Genomic DNA, 21391 nt, shown 5'->3' with positions numbered 1-21391 from the left:
GGATCTCATACAATACTGGTGGTAGTAAGTGTTATAACCACACCCCCTGAGACGCTCCCCTAAAATGCTAATAGCCTATGTTCATTCATTCAAAAGTTGCAAATCAAATCCTGTAAATTTTAACTTTACAGCAGTTTATTTTATTTTATTGTTTTTTATTTCACTAAAGTACAGTAGGCTATTTACCTGGCAACTAAAGTTGCCAATAAAATCCTATAAATACCCCAAAATCCAAGATTATGTTGTTAAAGTTTAAGAATGCTGTAAAGAATCATTTTAACAGTAAACTGTTATACACTGATTAGGGTGAACAATCTGAATATATATTTAAAAATGAATAAAACCAATGGTGTTGCAAGTAAATATCTATTAAAACTTTTACTGGTAAAATAACATTTTCAGTCTTTCAACTGTTAAAATCTTGTAAAAATTACATAGTATCACAAAATAACTAAAAAGTTTTTTAAAAGCCAATTTAAGTCATATTCTGAGTAGAACATTAACTTTCAATAGAAATTAAGGTCAAATACAGATTTTGTGGCATTTTGGTACCAAAACAAAAACATCAGTTAGACTTCTGTTGAAACTCACTGTAACCCAGATTTTTTTTAAAGTAAAGGATTAAGAATAAAATGCTATAATCAACATTATGCCACACATTCTGTTGTTTGAGCTTATCTTCTGTTCATCCAAAAATTTAAATTGTCATTAATTTCTCACCCTCATGTCGTTGCAACTTGCAAACCTGTAAGACTTTCGTTAAACTTCAGAACACAAATGAAGATCTTTTTGATGAAATCTGAGCTTTCTGTCCCTCCATTGGCAGCCTATGCAATTACAACTTTCAAACCCCATAAAGACAGCATTAAAGTAATCCAGCATGAACCGACACTTCATAAAATCGAGTGCTTACATAATTTACTACTTAACTGTCAAAGTAGGAATCTCTGATGCACGTTCACGTAACAACGTCTGCTCTTTTACGTCAAATCATTTTTCTGCACAAAGCACTCGCACCACTTCATAAAATGGGGGTTAACTACTCGAGTCACTGGATTACTTCATGCTATACTATATGTATATGTATGTAATGTATATATGTGTGTGTGTGCGTGTATACCTATGTATGTAACAGAGGCAAGCTAGTAAGAGTTGTGCGTGTAAACTTCAGGACTAATGTTTTTGTTAGCATGTCTGCCTTCCATGCTGGAGACCCTGGTTTGAATCCTGCTCGGAGTGGGGAAACTGCGTGCGCTCACAATCTTTTTGTAAAGTTTCTCGGGGGAATGCAAAACTTTTGTCAGAGAACACAGAAGCATTGAGAATAATTTTTTCTCCCATATTATTTTTTCCTTCACTATGTCCCTTTAAGGGCTTCATAGATTCCACAGCTGATGTGAGCAGTTTTTATTTGCTATATGCTTTAAAAGAGTTTTCTGTTGTTCAGTAATTTTTTTTGATTGCAGTCTTTTTCTGCTGTCATTATATTTGCTTCTCAGTTCCATGCAATTTTAAGCTTTTCTTGGTCCATTCCACGTTTTATACGCAAACCTCTGTCATTGGGGAAACCACCCCTAAGTGTGCAAAAACTCAACAAGCAATGTCAATTGAACACTTACTGCTTAAAATATTTGTGGAGCCTGTATAGCATTCCAGACATCAGTTATAAGTGAGAGGAGGGGAGGACACATTGTTGCAAAACAGTTCTGAGGTTTATTTGGACATACTGCATTTGTACTTCAGGAAATGTACTTCAATTTCCAACATGATAAGGTGTGAGTAATGCTTTTTTCCCCACAGCCTTTAAGCAGACTCGGGTAACCCCACTGCTTAAGAAACCCACTCTAAATTCAGCACATCAAGAAAATTACAGACCGCCGGTATCCCTTCTTCCATTCATTGCTAAAACACTTGAATGATCTTCAACCAAGTCTCTACCTTTCTTACACAGGCGTAGCCATCATTTCAAAAGTGAGGGGGACAGAATGCCAAGCGTTATACCAGTTTTTTTTTGCAGACCTTTGTTGACAGGTTATTGCTTAATTAGCTTAATATGTTTAAAGCAATAAAACAGAAAGAAAGAAAGAAAGCAAGAAAAAAGAAAGAAATGCAGATGTTCTGTACTTTATATTGCACATAGCATATATTGTATTGTAGCCTACTATATTGTTTACATATTTCAAATGTTTTTTTGTGTAGGCTACGTCAAACTTCAAGCTTTTAAAACTACTTCAAACTTTCTGGTAAGGCTTTTTCAAGACAACTTAAAGTTTGTCTACAAACTTTTTTATCTAATTGTAAAGTGTTACCGAATTATATATGGTAAACATCATGTAGGCTACACATTACAACGCTGCATGATTCAAGCAGATATAGTGGCTGTTAATGCATGAAAATCCAAATTCAGCATTAACATTCACCATCTTTATTCTAATTTGAAGGGCTTTGATTACATATCTGTGAAAATAAAAGACATTACGAATAAAAAAAAAAAGACTGAAAATAAGCGCACGTTTGTGCGGGTAGTGAATATTTTCAATTTCCAACAATAACTATTCAACTTGACAAATAAGCAGTGTTATTCATCATTGTGCAACACAATTCGGATATCATATGACATCATATGACATATTCGGATACCATATGAGTGAAGTTTGCCAAAAAAGGAGTTTTTTGCCGTTTTGAACTCATTGCGACCTCTATGAAAATGATGGATACAGTGCGGGTGCGAGCGTGGGCGTGTCGTGATGCACGAGTGACCGATTACCATGGAAACGTGAAAGTCACGTATAGACTATCTTGACTCTTTGAACTTTAAATCTGGATGTAAACACATTGGCCCGTGAAAACCTCAACTTGTCGTGAACACACTTGCCCGCCCATGCACAGAACAACCTCCTGGACAACAACCAGTCTGGTTTCAAAAGCGGACAATCAACGGAGACTGCCCTGCTCTCGGTTATTGAAGCTCTGAAACTGGCAAGAGCAGCTTCCAAATCCTCAGTTCTCATCCTGCTGGATCTGTCTGCTGCTTTTGACACAGTTAACCACCAGATCCTCCTGTCAACCCTCAAGACAAAGGGCATCTCAGGAACCGCACTCCAATGGTTCATGTCTTACCTCTCAGGTAGGTCCTTCAGGGTGCCGTCACAACTTCTCCATTCAGCAAGGTTCGTCAACCACAACTCCATCCAGGTCAGCCAGGAACCTTGAAGTTGTGATTGTCAGTTGAACTTCACAGACCACATTGCTAGAACTGCCCGGTCCTGCAGATTTGCTCTACAACACTAGGAGGATCAGGCCCTTCCTATCGGAGCATGCTACACAACTCCTTGTCCAAGCTCTTGTTCTATACAGACTGGACTAGCATAATGCTCTCTTGGCAGGCCTTCCAGCATACTGTCAAACCTCTGCAACTGATCCAGAATGCTGCTGCAAGAGTGGTCTTTAACGAGCCGAAAAGAGCGCACGTCACACCTCTCCTCATAAACTTGCACTGGTTGCCAATCGTTGCTCGCATCAAATTAAAGGCATGATGTTTGCCTACAAAACAACCACTGGCTCTGCAACCTTATACCTAGATCACTACTTCAGACCTGTGCCCTTCAGAAGCTTGCATTCTGCCATTGAACGGCACCTGTGGTGCCACCTCAAAGATGTACTATACAAAAACCCTTTCACAGACCTTCAGTTGGACGGTTCCCTGCTGGAGGAACTCAGCTCGAGCTGCTGAATCTGTAGCCATTTTCAAGAAATCGCTGAAGGCGTATCTCTTTTGTCAACACTTGACACATTAATACTAACAGTTAATTTTCTATATACAGTACTGTGCAAAAGTCTTAGGCATGTTAATATCCCCCCCCCCCCACACACACACAAAAAAAATGGTTTTAAGTCAGTTATTTAAATCTTTTGCTGTAGTGTGTTAGTAGGAAATATCAGTTTACAATTTTTAGAAGTTTCAATTTGTGATTTTATTTTTGAAAGCATTTTCACTTTACATCATTTTAACACAAGTGCCAGTACTTTTCACAGTACTGTAGCTTTGCAGGAAGGTTTCTTCAAGCATCTCGGAGACGTTCCCGCAGTTCTTCTGGATTTAGTTTGTCTCAGTTTTTTCTGTTTCTTCATGTAATCACAGACGGACTTGATGATGGTGAGATCAGATCATACCGGCTGTTGTCAGACTCCTTGTGCATACACAAATCTCACTGGATTATTACAATTAATGGCAAAAAGAATGTTTGAAAATGTAAACTGATATTTCCTACTGACACACTACAGCAAAAGATATAAATAACTGTGTACTGCTATAACTGGGACTGGTCACAGCACTTGTATATTGCTGCCCTATTTTTAGTTTGATTGTTTCCATTGCTCTCCTCATTTGTAAGTATAGCTTTGGATAAAAGCGTCTGGCTGTCTGTTAAATATAAATCTAAATGTTAAATATAAATTTAAATATAAATGTTAAATGTAAATGTTTCGGGTGAAACTTAATATTTAACTAATATGCAAATTCAAAATGCCGGTAACCGGAAGTGCCAAAATAAAAGCTTGAGGAGGTCAGTGTGTGTTTATAGCATGGTTTATAGTGTCAAATAACGAATAAAAACCATCTCATCCGAGAAAATGGACTCTTGGACATGGATTATCGTGATAATAACTACGTTTTTATTCCAGCGTATGGAGAAACTGTATTTGAAGAGTATAGGCTAGTCACTTTTATGAAAAGTGCGGGACTTATGACCTGTAGCCATAATAGCCAGCCACGAGGGGCTCACTTTGACTGAATGTCATGTCATCACTCTGTCATCACTCTCATCACGAAACTCTACAGTTTCTCCAAACGTGTTTATTATTTTAGGTAGTTATTATCACGATAATCCATGTCCAAGAGTCCATTTCCTCGGATGAGATGGTTTTTATTCGTTATTTGACACTATAAACCATGCTATAAACACACACTGAGCTCCTCAAGCTTTTATTTTGGCACTTCCGGTTACCGGCATTTTGAATTTGCATATTAGTTAAATATTTAGTTTCACCCGAAACATTTAGATTTAACATTTAGATTTAGATTTAACATTTAGATTTAGATTTAACATTTAGATTTAGATTTAACATTTAGATTTAGATTTAACATTTAACATTTAGGTGTAACATTTAATATTTAGATTTAACTATTTAAAATATCTCTAAGTTGACAAATATTGTTGTAAATGTGCTAAAAAGTGACCGTCAAAAATTCATACCAGTTTCTTAAACATTGTTTGAAGCTAAATGTGACAAAATGTTGCTGTTATTTTCAGTGTGAGCCGCTTTACAAACGGCGCCCCATAGTAGACATGGTAATTGTTTGATGACAAGTTGATTGGATTGATTATTTGAATGTGCTCCTCCCGAACTTTGTTTATAAAAAATCATGTGTAGATTCCGCCATCGCGTCTGTTATAGAAGATATCGAAAGCGCATTAATTTTAAAAGAGGAACAGAGAACCGCGATCAAGTTATTTGTCGATCGGAAAGATGAATGAAGAACATACGTCACTTACTCCGTTGCTCTGATTGGTTGTAGGTCTATCCAATTGAGTGCAGAGGCATTTTCTTTCCTGGTTCGGCTGAAACACGCCGAACCAGTGGTCCTAGGAAGAATGTCTTTGTGGATATCTGAAATGACAATTATGGATAGAAAGAATGTAGTTGCGGATATCTGAAATGTTCTTTTTTACTAGGCAAAACTGAATTACAGATATTTGCAACACATATCCAGTCTAGCTGTTAAATGTTAAAATGGCTTGCCATACACGCCCCATAATCACAGCCCAATGGAGCAGCATCAGACTCACATTCTGACTAGAATCTGATGATGACGTCAGGCTAGTGATTTGGCCTAGTTCTTAGAAACACATTTGAACTGATGGAAAACAGGAAACAGGAAATGCCTTTGTGTAGATCATTCCATAGTTTGCCTTATACACTTGAAGGCCATAATACAGTATACATATAATACAATACAATACAATACAATACAATACAATACTCTGTTTTATGCAGACAATATTCTGAAAAAAGTATAGTCAGTTACTATAGTATTTTGGATTTATGATATCTGTCATCAGAGTTCTTACACCTTCTCAAAATATTTCTAAAACAAGAAATTGAAGAACCTTTTAAGATAAAATACTCAGAAAGTTTGAATAAAAAGTTTATCTTTACCCCAATTAACAATGTTCTGTGAGTAAACCTCATTAAATTATTATGTTTTAGAACAGTGCTAACAACCCCAAGGTCATGAGTTCATCAACCCCAGGTATAGGAGATCATGATAAGACAAAAATGTAGTAGTAATATATGCACACAATGATCAGATGCTCCCCATAAACAGACTTTTGTCAGTTTAAATTTCAAATAATATAGGCTTATCACAAATGTGGTAGAAAATAATTATATTTCTTATATAGATTTCTTATAGATTTATACAAATTTCTTCTTTATTAAGATTATAAATCAGGAAACTTTTTTTTTTAATCATACTTAGTCAAGATATAGGGACTGTTTAAACTGGAATATGCTTTTCATTATTAAATGATTAGTGGTCAACACTGACCTTAAAATTCCTTATTTATTGCCAGCAAGAAAAAGTTCCTCTTCCTGAATCTGCCTTTTGTTTGCATATTAAATTACTCCATGCTCTAATGCCTCAGGACTTTCTACAAAAATGCTTTTTTATGAAGGCCTATTACTGCCCAATAGCAGAGCAGACTTAAGGTTAAACTCACAAGTCTGTGCTGCAGTTTTGAACGGCAGATGTTCTGTGTGCCAACCGCAGAGTGACCTGTCCTGAGAAGCACTAGGTCTTGTCTGTCTGATTGCATCACAATCGTTTAATATTCATTTTAAACTTTTCTCGTGAGAACTCTATTTGTCAATGGGCTGTGTTGTTTCCCCCATCATAGGGTCTTGTTATGTAAAAAATCGAATTCATTGATGTCCTAAGTGTATCAAAAAATCCAGCTCAAGATAAAAAGTACAGAAAAATATCAGTGCAAAAAATTTACAGAGCCAATGGAAATGGTGACCCCTGCAGGTCAGATAATTTTCTGCCATGGAATTTACTTTCAGATTTTTTTCTCAGGAAAGTCTAAAATGGGAACAAATAGAAAATAAGCATACAGAGATATACTAAATTTACTTAAATTGATTAGATGAATGAATCACTGAATTGATGAGTGATCAACAAAACAGTCAATAAAAACAGATGTTTTACTAAGGCGTAGAGAAACTGGATGGATCACATAATTAACCTCTTGCATAATATTCTTGCTAACAAAGAGCGACGGAAAAACGTCGGTATAGCCATTTCCATTTGCCACATTTGTAAATTTCTTTCAAAAGTAAAAACACCTATCCAAATGAAGAAGGCATAAGAAAAGCCATGCTTCGATAAGAGCAATTTACGTGAATAAAATAAACTAAAAACAGCTAGATCAACTCAGAGTTTTTTTTTTAGCAAATTTGACAATTTTTTGGTACTTCAGTTTAAATAGTGTTGCGCTAATACAGGACAGCAGCACCTATAATTTGTTGACAATACGAATAGATTTTTATTATATATATAGCCTATACCACAATATAAAATAATATTAAGAACATATATTTTAAATCAAAATTGTAGCAAATCTTTTTTTGCCTTTTTCATTATTATTAAAAAAGCGTATTTCAACAGGCCTACAAGAAAATATTACTTCAAAAGGAGAAACATTACCATACAAGATAGCATGTACTAGCCTAAGCAAATCCATTAAAAGGCATTATATTCCCTGACGTAACAGAACGTACGTTGCTATGCAACAAAAACAAAAAATCTGATATGTTCACGTCACAGCTGTTACTATCACTTTGTACTGGCCAATCAGAAGCCAGAACCGAACTATCCGTTTTAAAATAAACAACTCCGTTCAGACCTTACAGTTCAATTGCTGGGTGAATTGACTATTATAGAATAGGCAATTTATCATCGTACCACACACTAGCCAATTACCCTCTTTCTTATTATTTACGGATCAAATTATTTACAATAACAATATGCGAAGACATTTTTTTGTTTGTTTAAATATTAACACAAGTTCACCCTTTGAACTGCACATTAAACGTCTTGCCCATTACATTGTTTCGCTTTGAATGACGTCAGCTTTGATTTTCCTGTCAGCTGATGCAGTGGGCGTGTTTACGTCGCTGATGTAAACACAGAAAGGACCATTTTGATCAGAGAAATCTAGAAGCCAGGGCACAGTAACTCATCAAAGCTTTCCTGATTTCACCTATGCAACGCCTTAAATAGTACTTGCGCCATGGACTTCTATATCAATCTGAAGGTGAATTTCCGAGGGAATGCGAAGAGTTTCTTGCTGTCTGGCTCAGAGACGAAGAGTTGGGAGTCTATGGAGGCCATGGTAAGCAGAGGAGGATGATGAGCTGATGTCAGTCTGATCGCTCACCTTGATGCCGCAAAGCCTCTCACCCCGACCTCATCCGATGCGATTAGAGTTGACATCTGTCGTGACATTCGTTACTCCGTTTGTTTGCTGCTTCGACTAGCGCTTAATCATCTAGAAAGAATGGGCCAAGCGACCATTTTGCCGAAAGCCCACGAATTACAGCAACCATATTTATATGTAATAAAGTACATTATATCTGACGTGCGCAGATCTTACATCAATTAGACCATAATTACAAAAGGGGTTTACCACACCGTGAGGAAATGTAACACATGTCACGTCTGTATATCCCATCACTAATCTCTTGGGTAATGTTGTTGACTCACTGACCGTCTCAAAACCTACTAAGCTCCCTTACTAGACAGCATGATAGCCGTAGATACCCTGAATGCTGTCCAGATATGTTGCTCAGTAGATTTTGAAACAGATATTGACTGCTGTCTGTTTCAAGCTAATTTTATTTGCTTGTCTATTTGAAAGCACTGTGTAACCCTGCCAGTCTCGAGTGATGTAGCTATGGTCAGCCCTCCGCCTCGACAGGGCATTTATATGCATATCACCCTGAACGGGTTTTCAATACGACTGTGCGTTACCCCTTATTACAAGGCTACTAAGCACATTAGTATTATTAAATACTGATTTGAGTTGGAATTGAATAATTAGCTTACTTGTGTGGAGATCGCGAAGAGACAGGAAAACTAGCTTGCTATGTGGAAAAAAAAAGCCAGGGTTCCCGGATGAGAGTTCGGTTATGTAGTCTTGTCATGGGTAACGGTCGGTGTTTCCCCGCAGAATGTTATGATTGGCCAGTCAGAATCCTATAGCGTATATACATCTAATCAAACACGACCTATACTTTATTTGCAATTATTTGACTTGATATCTTTCCCTTTTCAGGTGAAGAGGTCCTTTGGCCTGTGTAATTTACAACTGACTTATTTCGATGAGGAAAATGAAGAGGTGAAGTGAAGAAGTACATATTTGGGATATTGCATACATGTCAATGTTAATAACTTTACTTTTGTCAAAGAAATACCTGACACACATCATAATGAATTGATAATAATATTATCAATTCATTATGATGTGTGTCATAATGAATTGATGATATTATTAGTTAATATTTCTATCATAATTGTGTATGTGACTGTTTATTTCAGGTATCAATCAACAGCCAATGTAAGTAAATGGTCTTAATCTGTCTATAATTATACATTATATTTAAATTTCAGAGAAGAGGTACATACACAGACACTAACTAGAACTATTTTTCTCTTTTCAGTGGAATATGAAGAAGCCCTGAAGGTAAATAAATGATGATTCTTCAAGTTATTATTATGTGTGTGTGTGTGTGTGTGTGTGTGTGTGTGTGTGCATATAACCTATTTAGAGCATCGGTCCTCGACCAGGGCCCTCTGCAACCTTCCAGAGGGACCCCAATAAGATATAAAATTATTTAAATTTTGATGAAAACAAACCTAATTAAAATGCTTAAATACACTAAAATAAATAAGATGTATAGCTAGTTCAACATTAAACTGACATCAAATTTTGAGTTTAGTTTGATTACAATAGAAGTACCAGAGGTACCATAGAGTGTTATTGTAGAGTGTATTAAACTCATTGTTTTGCAGTCAACAAATGTCCAAAGGGAAATGCACCACATTGTTACACTGTGTTGTTGTTGTTTGCAATTGTAGAGTGCAGCACGACAGGGGAACAGATTACAAATGAATGTGTATGAGACGAGGGGCAGTAGAGCAACAGTTCCAGGGCCGGGCCCCCCACCAGGGTCAGGGGTGGGCTTGGGCCAGGTGAAACCTGGTACTGTTGGAGAACCCAAGAAGGGATTCAGGCCTCCTCAGCACTGCCCTACTTTGGCACAAGTGGTGAGTCGCAAAGTTCAGGCAGCAGTCCCAGAGGAAGGATTGGTAAGATTTTATAACCCAATGGTTTTGCACAATCACAGACATAGCCACTGTTGTTGTATCAAATTCTACACTGCAGTTTATTAAGAATGGTGCGTAATAATATTGTAAATAATCTATATTATAAAAAAATCATGTTCTGATGCTAAAACCAAATAATGTAACTGAATTCTATTGTATTGATTTTTTTTTGTGTGGTTTGCATGAAATGTGATATGCATCTGTTAACGGTATCCAGATTGATGATAGCCACAATTTCCACTATTGTAAGTTAATTACTTGTATGCCACATATTCTATTTTAATATCCTGCCGTTGCTTTAAAGGTAATTGTAAATGAACTCAAAGGTGGGAAAGCAGAGGATAAGACACCTCCAGCTTGGTTCACTTCATACATGGAAAAGGTATGAAAAACAAGACTTTGAAGTAGACATGAAATGAAAATTCAGCTGTTGTCTATTGGTGTTATTGTTAATGATTCATCAATGCATCTTATAATTTTTTTCAATTTTTAATTGACATAACTCTTCATCTTCTGTTGAAAGTCATACTTCTGTCTAGTGACGTATGCTGGACTTCTCCAGTCATTTTGTCCACATAAATGCTGCCCCTTTTCTTACAATCAACTGCAAACTCATATTTAGATCGGCCTCCCTCCAATCAATAGCCAATAGACAGAACCAAGTCCCCACCATACTTTTTTTTATTTCTCAGTAATATGTTTCACTCAGATGTACGTCGCAATACAGAAGAAAAGATTGCTACTTTCGTTTCATTGTAACTTTAAGAACTGACAAATGTTGTCCTGTGCCATAGTATTTAAGTTTCATTCTGATCGTTTTAGCAGTGGAGGCAAACCCTAATATTGCTAAGGAAACTTTTGTCTCTCTATTTTTCTTTCTACAAAAATACAATAACTGCCACAGTTTAAGGACCAGGTGGTTAGGGAGGCAGTAGAGAAGATTTGTAGGGAGTTCTCTGGACAATGCTGCATCCATAAGCCAGTGGGACCAGAAGCTCAGGTTCCTGAAGTCACCTCATCCACTCTGCCTGGGGCCCCAAGTTCAGCTCCAGCCTGCAGCAGCTGCCGGGGCCAGACCGCAGGCGGCGGATACCAATGCAGGTTAGAGAGATCTCTGTGAGGTGGATGTCTGGATAAATATTTGCTCCTGTGGTGCATTTCAAAGGCAAACACACATATTATGATCGTATGAGAGATATTATTTATAACTGGATGCCTGGTTTAATGGGTGCCTTTCATTTAGTTGTTTCCCCTTGTATGTTTCATTGTGTTTGGTTTCTTTCTGCACAGTGTGTGTACCTCCTGCACTCTGTGTGAGCCTTGTAGCTTCTCACATGATCCAAGCCACAACCTTGTGAGAGCCAGAACTCCCCTGTCTATCCCTGAGCACGGCTCCCCAGCGCCAGACCACAGCAGGTGGGCCTTTGTCCTCTGCTGTTTGGGATGTCTTGCTGTTAAAGTTCAGAAAAAGGCTAAGTTGAACATATGTTGCTCTCTCTCTCTCTGAAGGTTCTACAGAAGGGGTGACCGGAGCTTTCGCAAGGCCGAGAAGCAGCGTCTTAAAGCGGAGAAGCGTCAGCTCAAGGCGGAGGTGAAGGAGATCAGGAAGCAGCTGAGGATGGAGAGGAGAGGGCTGCAGTGGAGCACTGCTGGAGAAGGGAGCTCTTCACCCGTCCTGCTGCAGCCACGTGCCACACAGGCAAACAGCCCAGAGTAAGAGCTTGCACCCCATTACCACCTGAGGAAGAGCATATTGAAGATCTAGTTCACCTAGAAATCCTATGCTGTTATTTTTTTCTGTGGAACACAATTTTTTATACTTTTTTTGGAAGAATAATTTCTGCCATGAAATGTGAGAACTGATGCTGTTTTGGCAGCGTTGGCCATTTTTAGTCTTATGTTAAAATATCAACTGCATTACATAATTTTCTGGTGTTTGAGAATAATAGTATCTATTGTACTGATATCAGAATGTTTTTTTTATTAATAATTAACTACATTTAATCATTTATTAATAAATAATATAAAGATTTAAAACTATTTTTATTTTATTTGTTTGGGGTCAGTACTTTGGAAAGAAAATAGTACTTTTATTTAGCAAGAATACATTGAATTGACCAAAAGTGACAGTAAAGGTATTTACAATATAAAAATTTCAAGTAAATGTTCTTTTGAAATGTCTGTTCCACTATGTCAGTCTCACAAAGAAATAACAGCGCACCATATTAATTGGCTGAACTGATCAGATCAGTTTAAAATGCAGTTAGTGATGATAAGATGGCATTTAATTTATACTGTCTTGGTTGCAGTCGTCCTAAACGTCCATGCCCGCTGGCTGTGCCAGCTATGACAGCTCTGCTCCTGGATGAAAACCTGCCTGATGGATCACGTCTGCGTCCTGGGACCAAGTTCATTAAATACTGGAAAATGAAGAACAGTGGCAGAGTGTGCTGGGACTCTGAGACCAAGGTACATTCTGACTCCTCAACAGACACACACAATAGAAAATATGAACATAAAAAAATAAACATAAATTGTGTCCCATTTCGACCTTAGTTGAAGTTCATGTGGGGGAACCTGGCAGTGGGCTCGGGCGAAAGATGGCGGGAGGTCGCAGTACCCACTCTACAGCCAGGTCAGGTGGGTGTGGTCAACGTGGCTCTTTGTGCTCCGACATTGGAGGGCACCTACACGTCCCATTGGCGCCTGGCACACAGAGGAGAGCAGTTTGGGCCGCGTGTTTGGTGCAGCATCGTTGTGGATCCACATGCACCTACAGCCATCTGTGCTGACGGGCTGCTGGTGTCTCCCTGTGTCACCCCTCAGGTAAGACAACGGTTCGAAGACACCCCCAGCCACCCCAGAAATCTTTAAATGCGCAGTAGGGATGTGGCGATGAGGATATTTTACCACCAGTTAATCGACGTGTGACAACACCGGTAATACCGGTATCACCGGCAGGGGGCTTTTAAATCACTAATTTGAAGGCACACGTCTGCTTGGGCATTCATAATGGTGCGGAGCAGAGAGAGCGTTTTTCCATAGTAAAAACGCTTGCTCTATTATGCTCGCTCTGCGCCCGTGGGGATGTGCGGCGGTGCGCATTTTAGTTTCTTTTTCAAATTAGCGCCAATTTGGGGGCAGACTGCCTGAATGGGGAGTTCATTAGCCTATTATTCTAAATGAAAAACACAACAACAAAACAGTACAATGACACATTCGCTTAAGTAGGCGCTTCTACATTTCGATTTGACACCAAATATTGCTCCATCATCTTGTCAGTCAGCACCTCGCTCTCATGATAAATGAAATCTGACTCCTGCTGCTGATCTGTGCTGCGACTCTCGTTCAGCTCACGATTTATTAAGCAGAAACGTTCAGTTTTGAACTGTAGTGTCGGTTCTCTAACTGAACTAAATGATTTTATTTAAGACAAACAAATCGGCGGTAGGGGCGGTAACACTGACTATTGTAGCAAGCCTAATGTGCAGCTATTCTAATGTACAAAGGAGTATGTAAATTGATCATATCAGTGTTATTATTGTTTGCAAAAACTAAATGAAAACATTTTTGTTTACTGAAATTAAAAACAAACTAAAAAGAAGAAACACAAAAACTGCACTAAAATGCATTTTCATGACTCCAAAACTAGCTAAAATATAAAATGGGGAAAAATGTATTTTAGTTTGTTTTTTATACATGATATGTTATACCACTACATACAACTTGAAACCTTTGGCATCCCCGAAATTATTAAATTACTAAAAATAAAATAACAACTAAAACACTGAACCTAGAACTAGCCATTTTCAGCCGCTTTGGTCCTTTCAGGAGAAGTCTTCCCGCACTCTTGAGAGGGAGGAGAAATGCCGGGCCTCAAGGGACCAACTAGTTTTGTCCGTGAACCAGGACTGTGATCAGGAATTCTACATTCCATCTGTGGATTTACTCACAGCTCAGGTATGAGCAATCGGCATGATTCAGTAATTCCATCACATTTGTTGTGCTTCTCATTGTCTCATTATGTTTCATGAAGAAACTTTTGACTCCATTGCCAATTTCACATACTCTCTTTTGCCTTTTACTTAGGACTTACTGTCTTTTGAACTGCTGGACATCAACATCGTGCAGGAGCTGGAGAGCGTGCCCAACAACACTCCTGCAGGTCACTTTAAAACTGGAATAAGTACCTAATATGTTCCTTGGATTGCTTTTAATGGTTATGCTTATTTATGTTGAACAGTAAAGATTAAATAAAAACTTTTCTTATTTTCTCTCTCTCTCTTTTTGTCTGTAAATGTATAAAGACATTACTCCATGCATATCGCCTTTGCCCCATGATGGACCTCTTCAGGAGAAGCCAACATTGGGGCTGATCCAAGAAGAAACAGAAGCCCAAGGAGTCAGCAGCATCCTGGGTAAATTTTACAGCACAACATTTCTTCACTTTTGTCTGTATATTACTGCCGATGATTACGTAGCTATTTATATTTCTGTACTGTCTCTGATGTCTTATTCACAGATGTGGCTCAGGGGACAGAGTTAGAGGGAGTCCCAGCACAAGAGAAAGGACAGGAGAGCATCATTGGGCCTCAGTTTGTCAGTCCATCTGTTATCCGCTCTCTCACCCTTGAAGTGGCAGAGCATGGGACCCTGTGTGGGAGATTCCCAGCTAAAGGTTTGTGGTGGGAATATTTACAGTACTTTTCATAAAAGGTGCAAACAAGTCAGTTTCTGCCTGGCTCACTTAAAGCCAGACTGTGATTACATCACATTTACCTGTTACTCTGTACAACCAATAATGTAGAAAATATTAATTGTTACTTTTTTATTTTAGCTTTTATTTTAGCTTTGACCTGGCTAAGTACTTTTAATATGTCTAGTAGGCATTTTCTATTACATTTACATCTATTATACCAAATTATCATATTAAAATTATTTCTTAAGGATCATGCGACACTTAAGACTGGATTAATGATGCCATCAAAGGAATAAATAACATTTCAAAATATATTAATATAGAAAACAGTTATTTTTAAATAGTAATTTGTTTAATAGGTTTTGTAAGATTATTTACCTTTCCATTTTTAATGATTTATTTACATTTAATTTTTGCCATTTTAAGTGGTGCGCCCAGCCCCCCAAGGTTCAATGTCACTTTGTGAGAGGAAATCAGAAAAACTTCCAGAAACAGGAAACCTGTTAATATCTGCTCCAGCCCCACTGAAAGTAGAGACGACACGAATCTCCAGCTCTGCTTCGCCACAGACAGAGAGCGCTGAGATGGCTGCTCCCCTGCTGACGCTTCCAACAGAACTCATTAGCACAGGTAACAGGGCATTGAGAATACTTATTTCCCTCCACTTTATAGTCAGATATTGTATTTGTAATCATCAGATGATTCAAGTAGTCAACTTCTTACCAATCACAGTAAATTGTCTGTGATTTTTCTTATGTTCAGATGAGGGTCACGAGTCTGACATCGAGCAGATCCTGGTGGAACCTGCAGGTGGAGATCTGGTAGAGGAGGGAGAGGAGGAAGTGGATAAGAAAGAGCAAGTTAAGGCGACAGAAGCAGCAAAGGAAACTCGCAGCAGAACATCATCTGCATCTTCAGAAGACTACATCATCATCCTCCCTGATTGCTTTGACACCAGCCGTCCACTAGGAGAGTCCATGTACAGCTCAGCCCTGTCGCAGCCTGGAGAAGAGCCTGCAGAGGGAGACAAACTAGAATCAGTGGAGACCGCAGAGCTTCAGAGGTCCGTTGCTGCTGCTGCTGTTAGCGTGGATGCTAATGACATGCTCTGTGCCTCCCAGACTCTGGATGCTGTGCCGCTCACCCCTGTGATTGTAGTGGCACCCCGGCCCTCAGTCAAATCCTGGTGAGTTTACACAGGGGGCATGTGTGCAGTCAGAGGTCATTTAAACTAAACTAGTGATGCACTGAAATTTGGCAAATATATGGAAAATATTTGACAGAAACAGCAAAAAATTGGTAAATAGGTCTGAAGGGTTGTAAACATTGCCTGAAACACTGATGTTCAATTAGCACTTCTCCGATGATGCATTTTGACCATGTCAGCTTCTATTTTGTGCTCACAACGTGAATAAGCTACAACGGGTATACACAAGCAGTGTGGACACACATCACTGTGTCCAAAAAGCATGTTAATGTAACAATTTGTTCGGCTGAAACAGAGGGCAGCTCATTGCGAAGAACTTTACTTTGACTAGTTTAATTTAACCTGAGAACGACACTATGAAAACGTGTTTAGTTACTGAAAACTTTATTTTCAGCTCCGTTTTTCCGCAAGATGTACATTTTAATTACGGTTTTGGTGTTTCTATAAAACATTAATTTCTGTGCTTCACTAATTAAACCTGGAAATATTTTTTGGGGGATTTTCAACAAAGAAATGTTATGGTGTGAAATGAACACTATTAAGATTCTGCACTATTTCTTCTATTACATTTGTGACATACATTGTATATGTGATCAAGTTTTTGTTTCCATTTGAAGCACACAGATGTTGCTTGTTCCCTCACAATATCCTGCCCTTGAACTCTATATGCACAAAATCCTTCTCTTATTTATTTCTGTCCAGATTTCTTACAGCACCTTTGATAGTTCTTAGCTTAATGTCATTGATGTGTAAAATTTAGCTTTATTATTTTGAAATGACTTCAGCACAGAGACACAAGAGCAGACAGATAATGGAGCAGAGGAGCAAGAGGGGAGTGATCCTACGGAGCCAGGAGAAAAGGAGAAAGGTGAGTGAAACATCTTGGGATATTAAAGTAATAATCCACCACAGGCCATGAATTAGTGCATTTTTCTCTGATTATATATGTGCATATTTTTATATATCTATATATATATATAGATTCTGAGCCTAATCAACCTGACCCTGAGAACTCATTAGCATCTGCCAAGTCTGAAACAGAAGAGCTCAGGTGAGTTACACAGCACACACTCGTTCGGTCTCGCAAGACCACGGAAGTGCACCCAGGTCAATCATTGCGTTGTGTGCTTTTCTTTCTATCACTCGCATTCTCACTATCTCATTCATGTCTTTCCTCAGGGCCAATAGCATCACAGGTGGATTGGTGAAGGGTGCCCTGTCTGTGGCAGCATCTGCCTATAAAGCTCTTTTCACTGGTCAGACTGGGTCTGAGAAGGTGAGTTTGATGGTTCTTTCAACAAGTTGAACTTCTTTTAACATCACACAGCATTCTTATGATAACAGATGCTGAAAAATCTCTTCTGTCCTCCATTAAAAGGAAATAAAAATATTACGATTGTATATTTCATTACTTTCATATTTAAAATTGTTCAGGACTGATTTTGATCAAACTGTGATAAACAAAAGTAATGAAGCACAAAGAAAGCAGCACATTTTATTTCACATTAAAGTGAAAATTCAAAAACACCATTTATCTGTGATAATCCAAAGTCAGACTCACATTTGGTACACAAGTCATGTGTCACTCTAGTAAAACTTTTTTTTTTTTTTTGTCTGTGCAGCTTCCAGAAGATGCAGCTTCTCATGACGCCATGATGGCTGTGCTGGTAGAGATGGGCTTTGGTGACCGACCACTAAATCAACGTCTGCTGCAGAAACACAACCGAAACCTGCTGGATGTGGTAAACGAACTGGTGCAGATGACCGACAATGACTGGTACACGACACGCTACTAAGATGCTGGTCGACTATTTTGTTTCTCTAATATCTGTTTTTTTTTGGTTTCTCTTTCTCTGTGCAATCAGCAGCTCATTCCATGATACAGACTCTTACGTTCCATTTGGGTTGTAAAGATAGTGTGTGTGAATCTGTCTGCTCCTAAGTGTAATGGATAATCATTAGAGAAGCAGTTCATCACCATAATAACTGTGCTTGTTAAAGTTTGTTGTTAGTGGGCATTAATGTTTTCACAGAGATGATCATGGGTAGCTAATGAACACTAATAGGTAATTATTATTCCAAAACTATCCAAGAAATATGTCATGCTTTTAATGAAAACTTGATTTGAAAGAACAGTGTATTTAACCACAAATTATTCAAATAGGTAAAAATGAAAATTTCTGCAGTGTGACTGGATATTTTCCATATTTAAAGAGTTTTGTGTTCCCAGGTTTTGGAAAAGTGCAATAGATCTGGCTTTGTGTGGACTGTCTTAATCATCAGCCAAGACCAAATAGAGAAACTTTGAGGCTTCTTTAGAGTTTAAAGTAATTAATCATCTTAGCATAGACACAAGATGACAAATTATTCCTTACTGGAGAAGTCAAGGTTAAGTTTAGTGTGTGAATGTGTTTTTTTTTTTTTCTCAGTAATTTTAAGCTGTTATTGCTTGTAATACATGTGAAAATTATTATTATTATTTTGAAGACCATTTCTAAAAGGTCCACAAAATAGGGCACATACTGCACTTTGTGAATGCATTGCCATTTAAATATCTGATAAACGTCATGGCTTGAAGTAGCAATGCATTTGAATAGTTAAATGGATTGAAATGGGCAGTGTAGAGTGTTTTAATTTATGCTTTAAATGGTTAAAGACCGCAAAGGCAATCATGACATATTTAACTCCAATTTTAAATGTTGAGACCCACTATAGTGTGAGACAAAAAAACAGCTTACTGTTCATTCCAAAACAAAATCGAATCATGCAAATTATATATTTTGATAATTAAAAGCTCTTGTATTTAGTGATGAAGAATGTATCTCGGCACTTTTCTTCAATGGGAGATTTTGAAGCTACCTACTGTCAAGTGAGTGGAAAGCATTCCCTATAAATCATCGAGCATCTCCTGATTTGCTCTCACAAGTGGTACATCCATAATTGAACTGAACAATCACCTACTTGTTTTTCTAGAGCTTGGGTTTATTTATATGTTTTAGCACATTCCTTAGGAAAGCTGTAGTTGGTCTTGGTGCTTGCAGCGATCAGTGGAGGCTCTGGGTGAAATTGTTTGGATCATGTCATTGTTAAGCATAATCAGTGGAGACAGATGCGCTTCACTCTGTGTTTGATGCCTGAATGGAGTAATCATAGTGTCTCTGCATCTAATGTACACATCTGTCTGTAATAAATATCCTAATAAGTCTTACTTTTGCTCACTGTCTTCCATAACAGTGCACCACAAATGCCATGGTATAACTTGTTTTATCTGGGTAAAACTATATTAAACACCACACCTAATGTAAATATAGACACTGACATGTCTTTTTCTTACCAGGGTGGTAAGTTGTGTGCTGGAAGTAAAGCATGGCACACTAAAATCATCTGCATTTTTTGGATGATTTTCTAGCAATCCAATGCAGTTTACAAAAAGTGGGGGATTTTTTTTTCATCCATTGCCACAAATTAAGTCTAAAAATTGTGTTTAATAACAGACAGAATAACAGTAAAAGTTCATTTTTAGGTTAATCTGTGTATCTTTTTATTTTGATAGGAATGCATGGAAAAAGATTCAGCAAAAAATACTTTTTGTCAGTTTAACCCCCATAAGAATATGCAGTACATTGTACACCCCCTTGGTCTTAAATGATTTCTTTAAAATAAAAACATATAGTAATTACTGGAAAACAGATTTAAGTCCCTGCCCCTGTTTGAAACCCAGTTTGAAATAGTGAGGTTTATGCTTAAAACAACTAAAACATTACATATTATACATACATACATACACACACATACACACACATACACACACACACACACACACACACACACACACACACACATATATATATATATATATATATATATATATATATATATATATATATACACTTCAACAGTTTTGGGAAAACCTGCACTATGGATACTTGCTGGCCATATGTGTTCTTGAATGCAGATGTATGTTGTTTCAATATATTCATGCAGACATTTGGAGCAAATGAATCATATGCGTTAAGATTGCTCACATACTCAAAATTATTATACATTTATGTTACAGAACACTTTAGTTGCTAATAATACATGTGTCAACAGCTCAGAAAAGTCACTTGGAAAATTCATCATACCAAACAAATGTCTTTACAAAGAGGACATGATTCACAATGAAAAGCTTGTTCAGACATTAAAAGTATAAATTCCATCCCATGTTTATAGAACTGAGCAAAGAATGAATAAAGACATTCAGTTCATGTCATTATGACAGGAGCACCAACGGTGTGAAGATCCTACTAGAATTGCTCAATTTATATAAAATTGCTTTTATTCTTTATGAAACAAGTGCCACATATGACAAAACTCAACACCAACCAGCAACACGTTATAAGACAGACACATAAAATAGTGTAGTGTATCTTTGTGGCCGGACCGCTACACTATTTTGTATCGCAAATCGCAAAGCTGGTTGGTAGGTAGGTATATGTGATCTAAGATGAGTGTCTTGTTTTGTTCCCCCTTTCAGACTAAAATAACAGATGGAAGAGATCACACTTTAGTTATATTAATGGCAGATCATGATTGAATGTAGTGAACAGGTTTGAAACATTTCATTTTTCATAGGCCTCTTCTAAATTATATTATTTTTGCGAGAGCACAGAGCTTTCTTTACCACAAATAACTGGGAATGGCCTCACTAAAGCCTGCAAAAAAAGCGTTGCATTGCTACTGATACATTCTGGTACTACTGAGTTAAAAATGAAACTAAATCTAAAAGCTAATATTTGCATTTTGTACGACCAACTGTCAAACCTCAAGGCTAAAATATGCAAACCTGCTTAAATTCGCATTTTGAAAATGATGCACACCTGAGGCGTAACAGCCAGAGTCAATTATTATGCTTATACTTTGCTTACCAAACCTCAAGACATTGTTTTATTTCAAGACATTTGTCAAGTTTTTGACCTTAAAACACTATTGTTTGTAGTACTACATTCATACACATCTCATCCCAAGCCTCTGTTGCTAATTTCAAAATGTCATT

The 21391-nt window shown here is 37.6% G+C and overlaps 1 protein-coding gene across 2 annotated transcripts; it reads left to right on the top strand.

The window, feature by feature from the left end:
- The first annotated feature begins 8242 nt into the window (after positions 1-8242).
- Positions 8243-19563, top strand: nbr1b (NBR1 autophagy cargo receptor b). 2 transcript variants are annotated; one of them, XM_079875356.1, is made up of 21 exons: positions 8243-8456; positions 9399-9461; positions 9662-9680; positions 9784-9806; positions 10202-10390; positions 10755-10832; positions 11355-11551; positions 11741-11866; positions 11960-12163; positions 12760-12919; positions 13007-13276; positions 14282-14410; positions 14540-14615; positions 14758-14868; positions 14973-15128; positions 15576-15779; positions 15912-16335; positions 17142-17224; positions 17338-17407; positions 17536-17632; positions 17979-19563. In XM_079875356.1, the coding sequence occupies exons 1-21, from the start codon at positions 8355-8357 to the stop codon at positions 18150-18152; spliced, it is 2955 nt and encodes a 984-aa protein (XP_079731482.1). In that variant the 5' UTR covers positions 8243-8354; the 3' UTR covers positions 18153-19563. The 2 variants fall into 2 exon arrangements, with proteins under 2 accessions (XP_079731482.1, XP_079731481.1); XM_079875355.1 differs by having other exon boundaries at positions 10202-10432.
- Positions 19564-21391: the final 1828 nt, after the last annotated feature.

Source organism: Squalius cephalus (genome assembly GCF_949319135.1).
Source record: "Squalius cephalus genome assembly, chromosome: 1".
Taxonomy (NCBI): domain Eukaryota; kingdom Metazoa; phylum Chordata; class Actinopteri; order Cypriniformes; family Leuciscidae; genus Squalius; species Squalius cephalus.
This window is presented reverse-complemented; position numbering and strand designations above follow the sequence as displayed.

What these genes read in the sequence shown, in the direction of transcription:
- nbr1b (XM_079875355.1), top strand. Translation starts at nt 8,355, where the DNA reads ATGGACTTCTATATCAATCTGAAGGTGAATTTCCGAGGGAATGCGAAG. An exon ending in GCTGGGACTCTGAGACCAAG is followed by an intron (nt 12,920 to 13,006) that starts GTACATTCTGAC and finishes TTTCGACCTTAG; the next exon opens with TTGAAGTTCATGTGGGGGAA. An exon ending in GCCCAACAACACTCCTGCAG is followed by an intron (nt 14,616 to 14,757) that starts GTCACTTTAAAA and finishes AAATGTATAAAG; the next exon opens with ACATTACTCCATGCATATCG.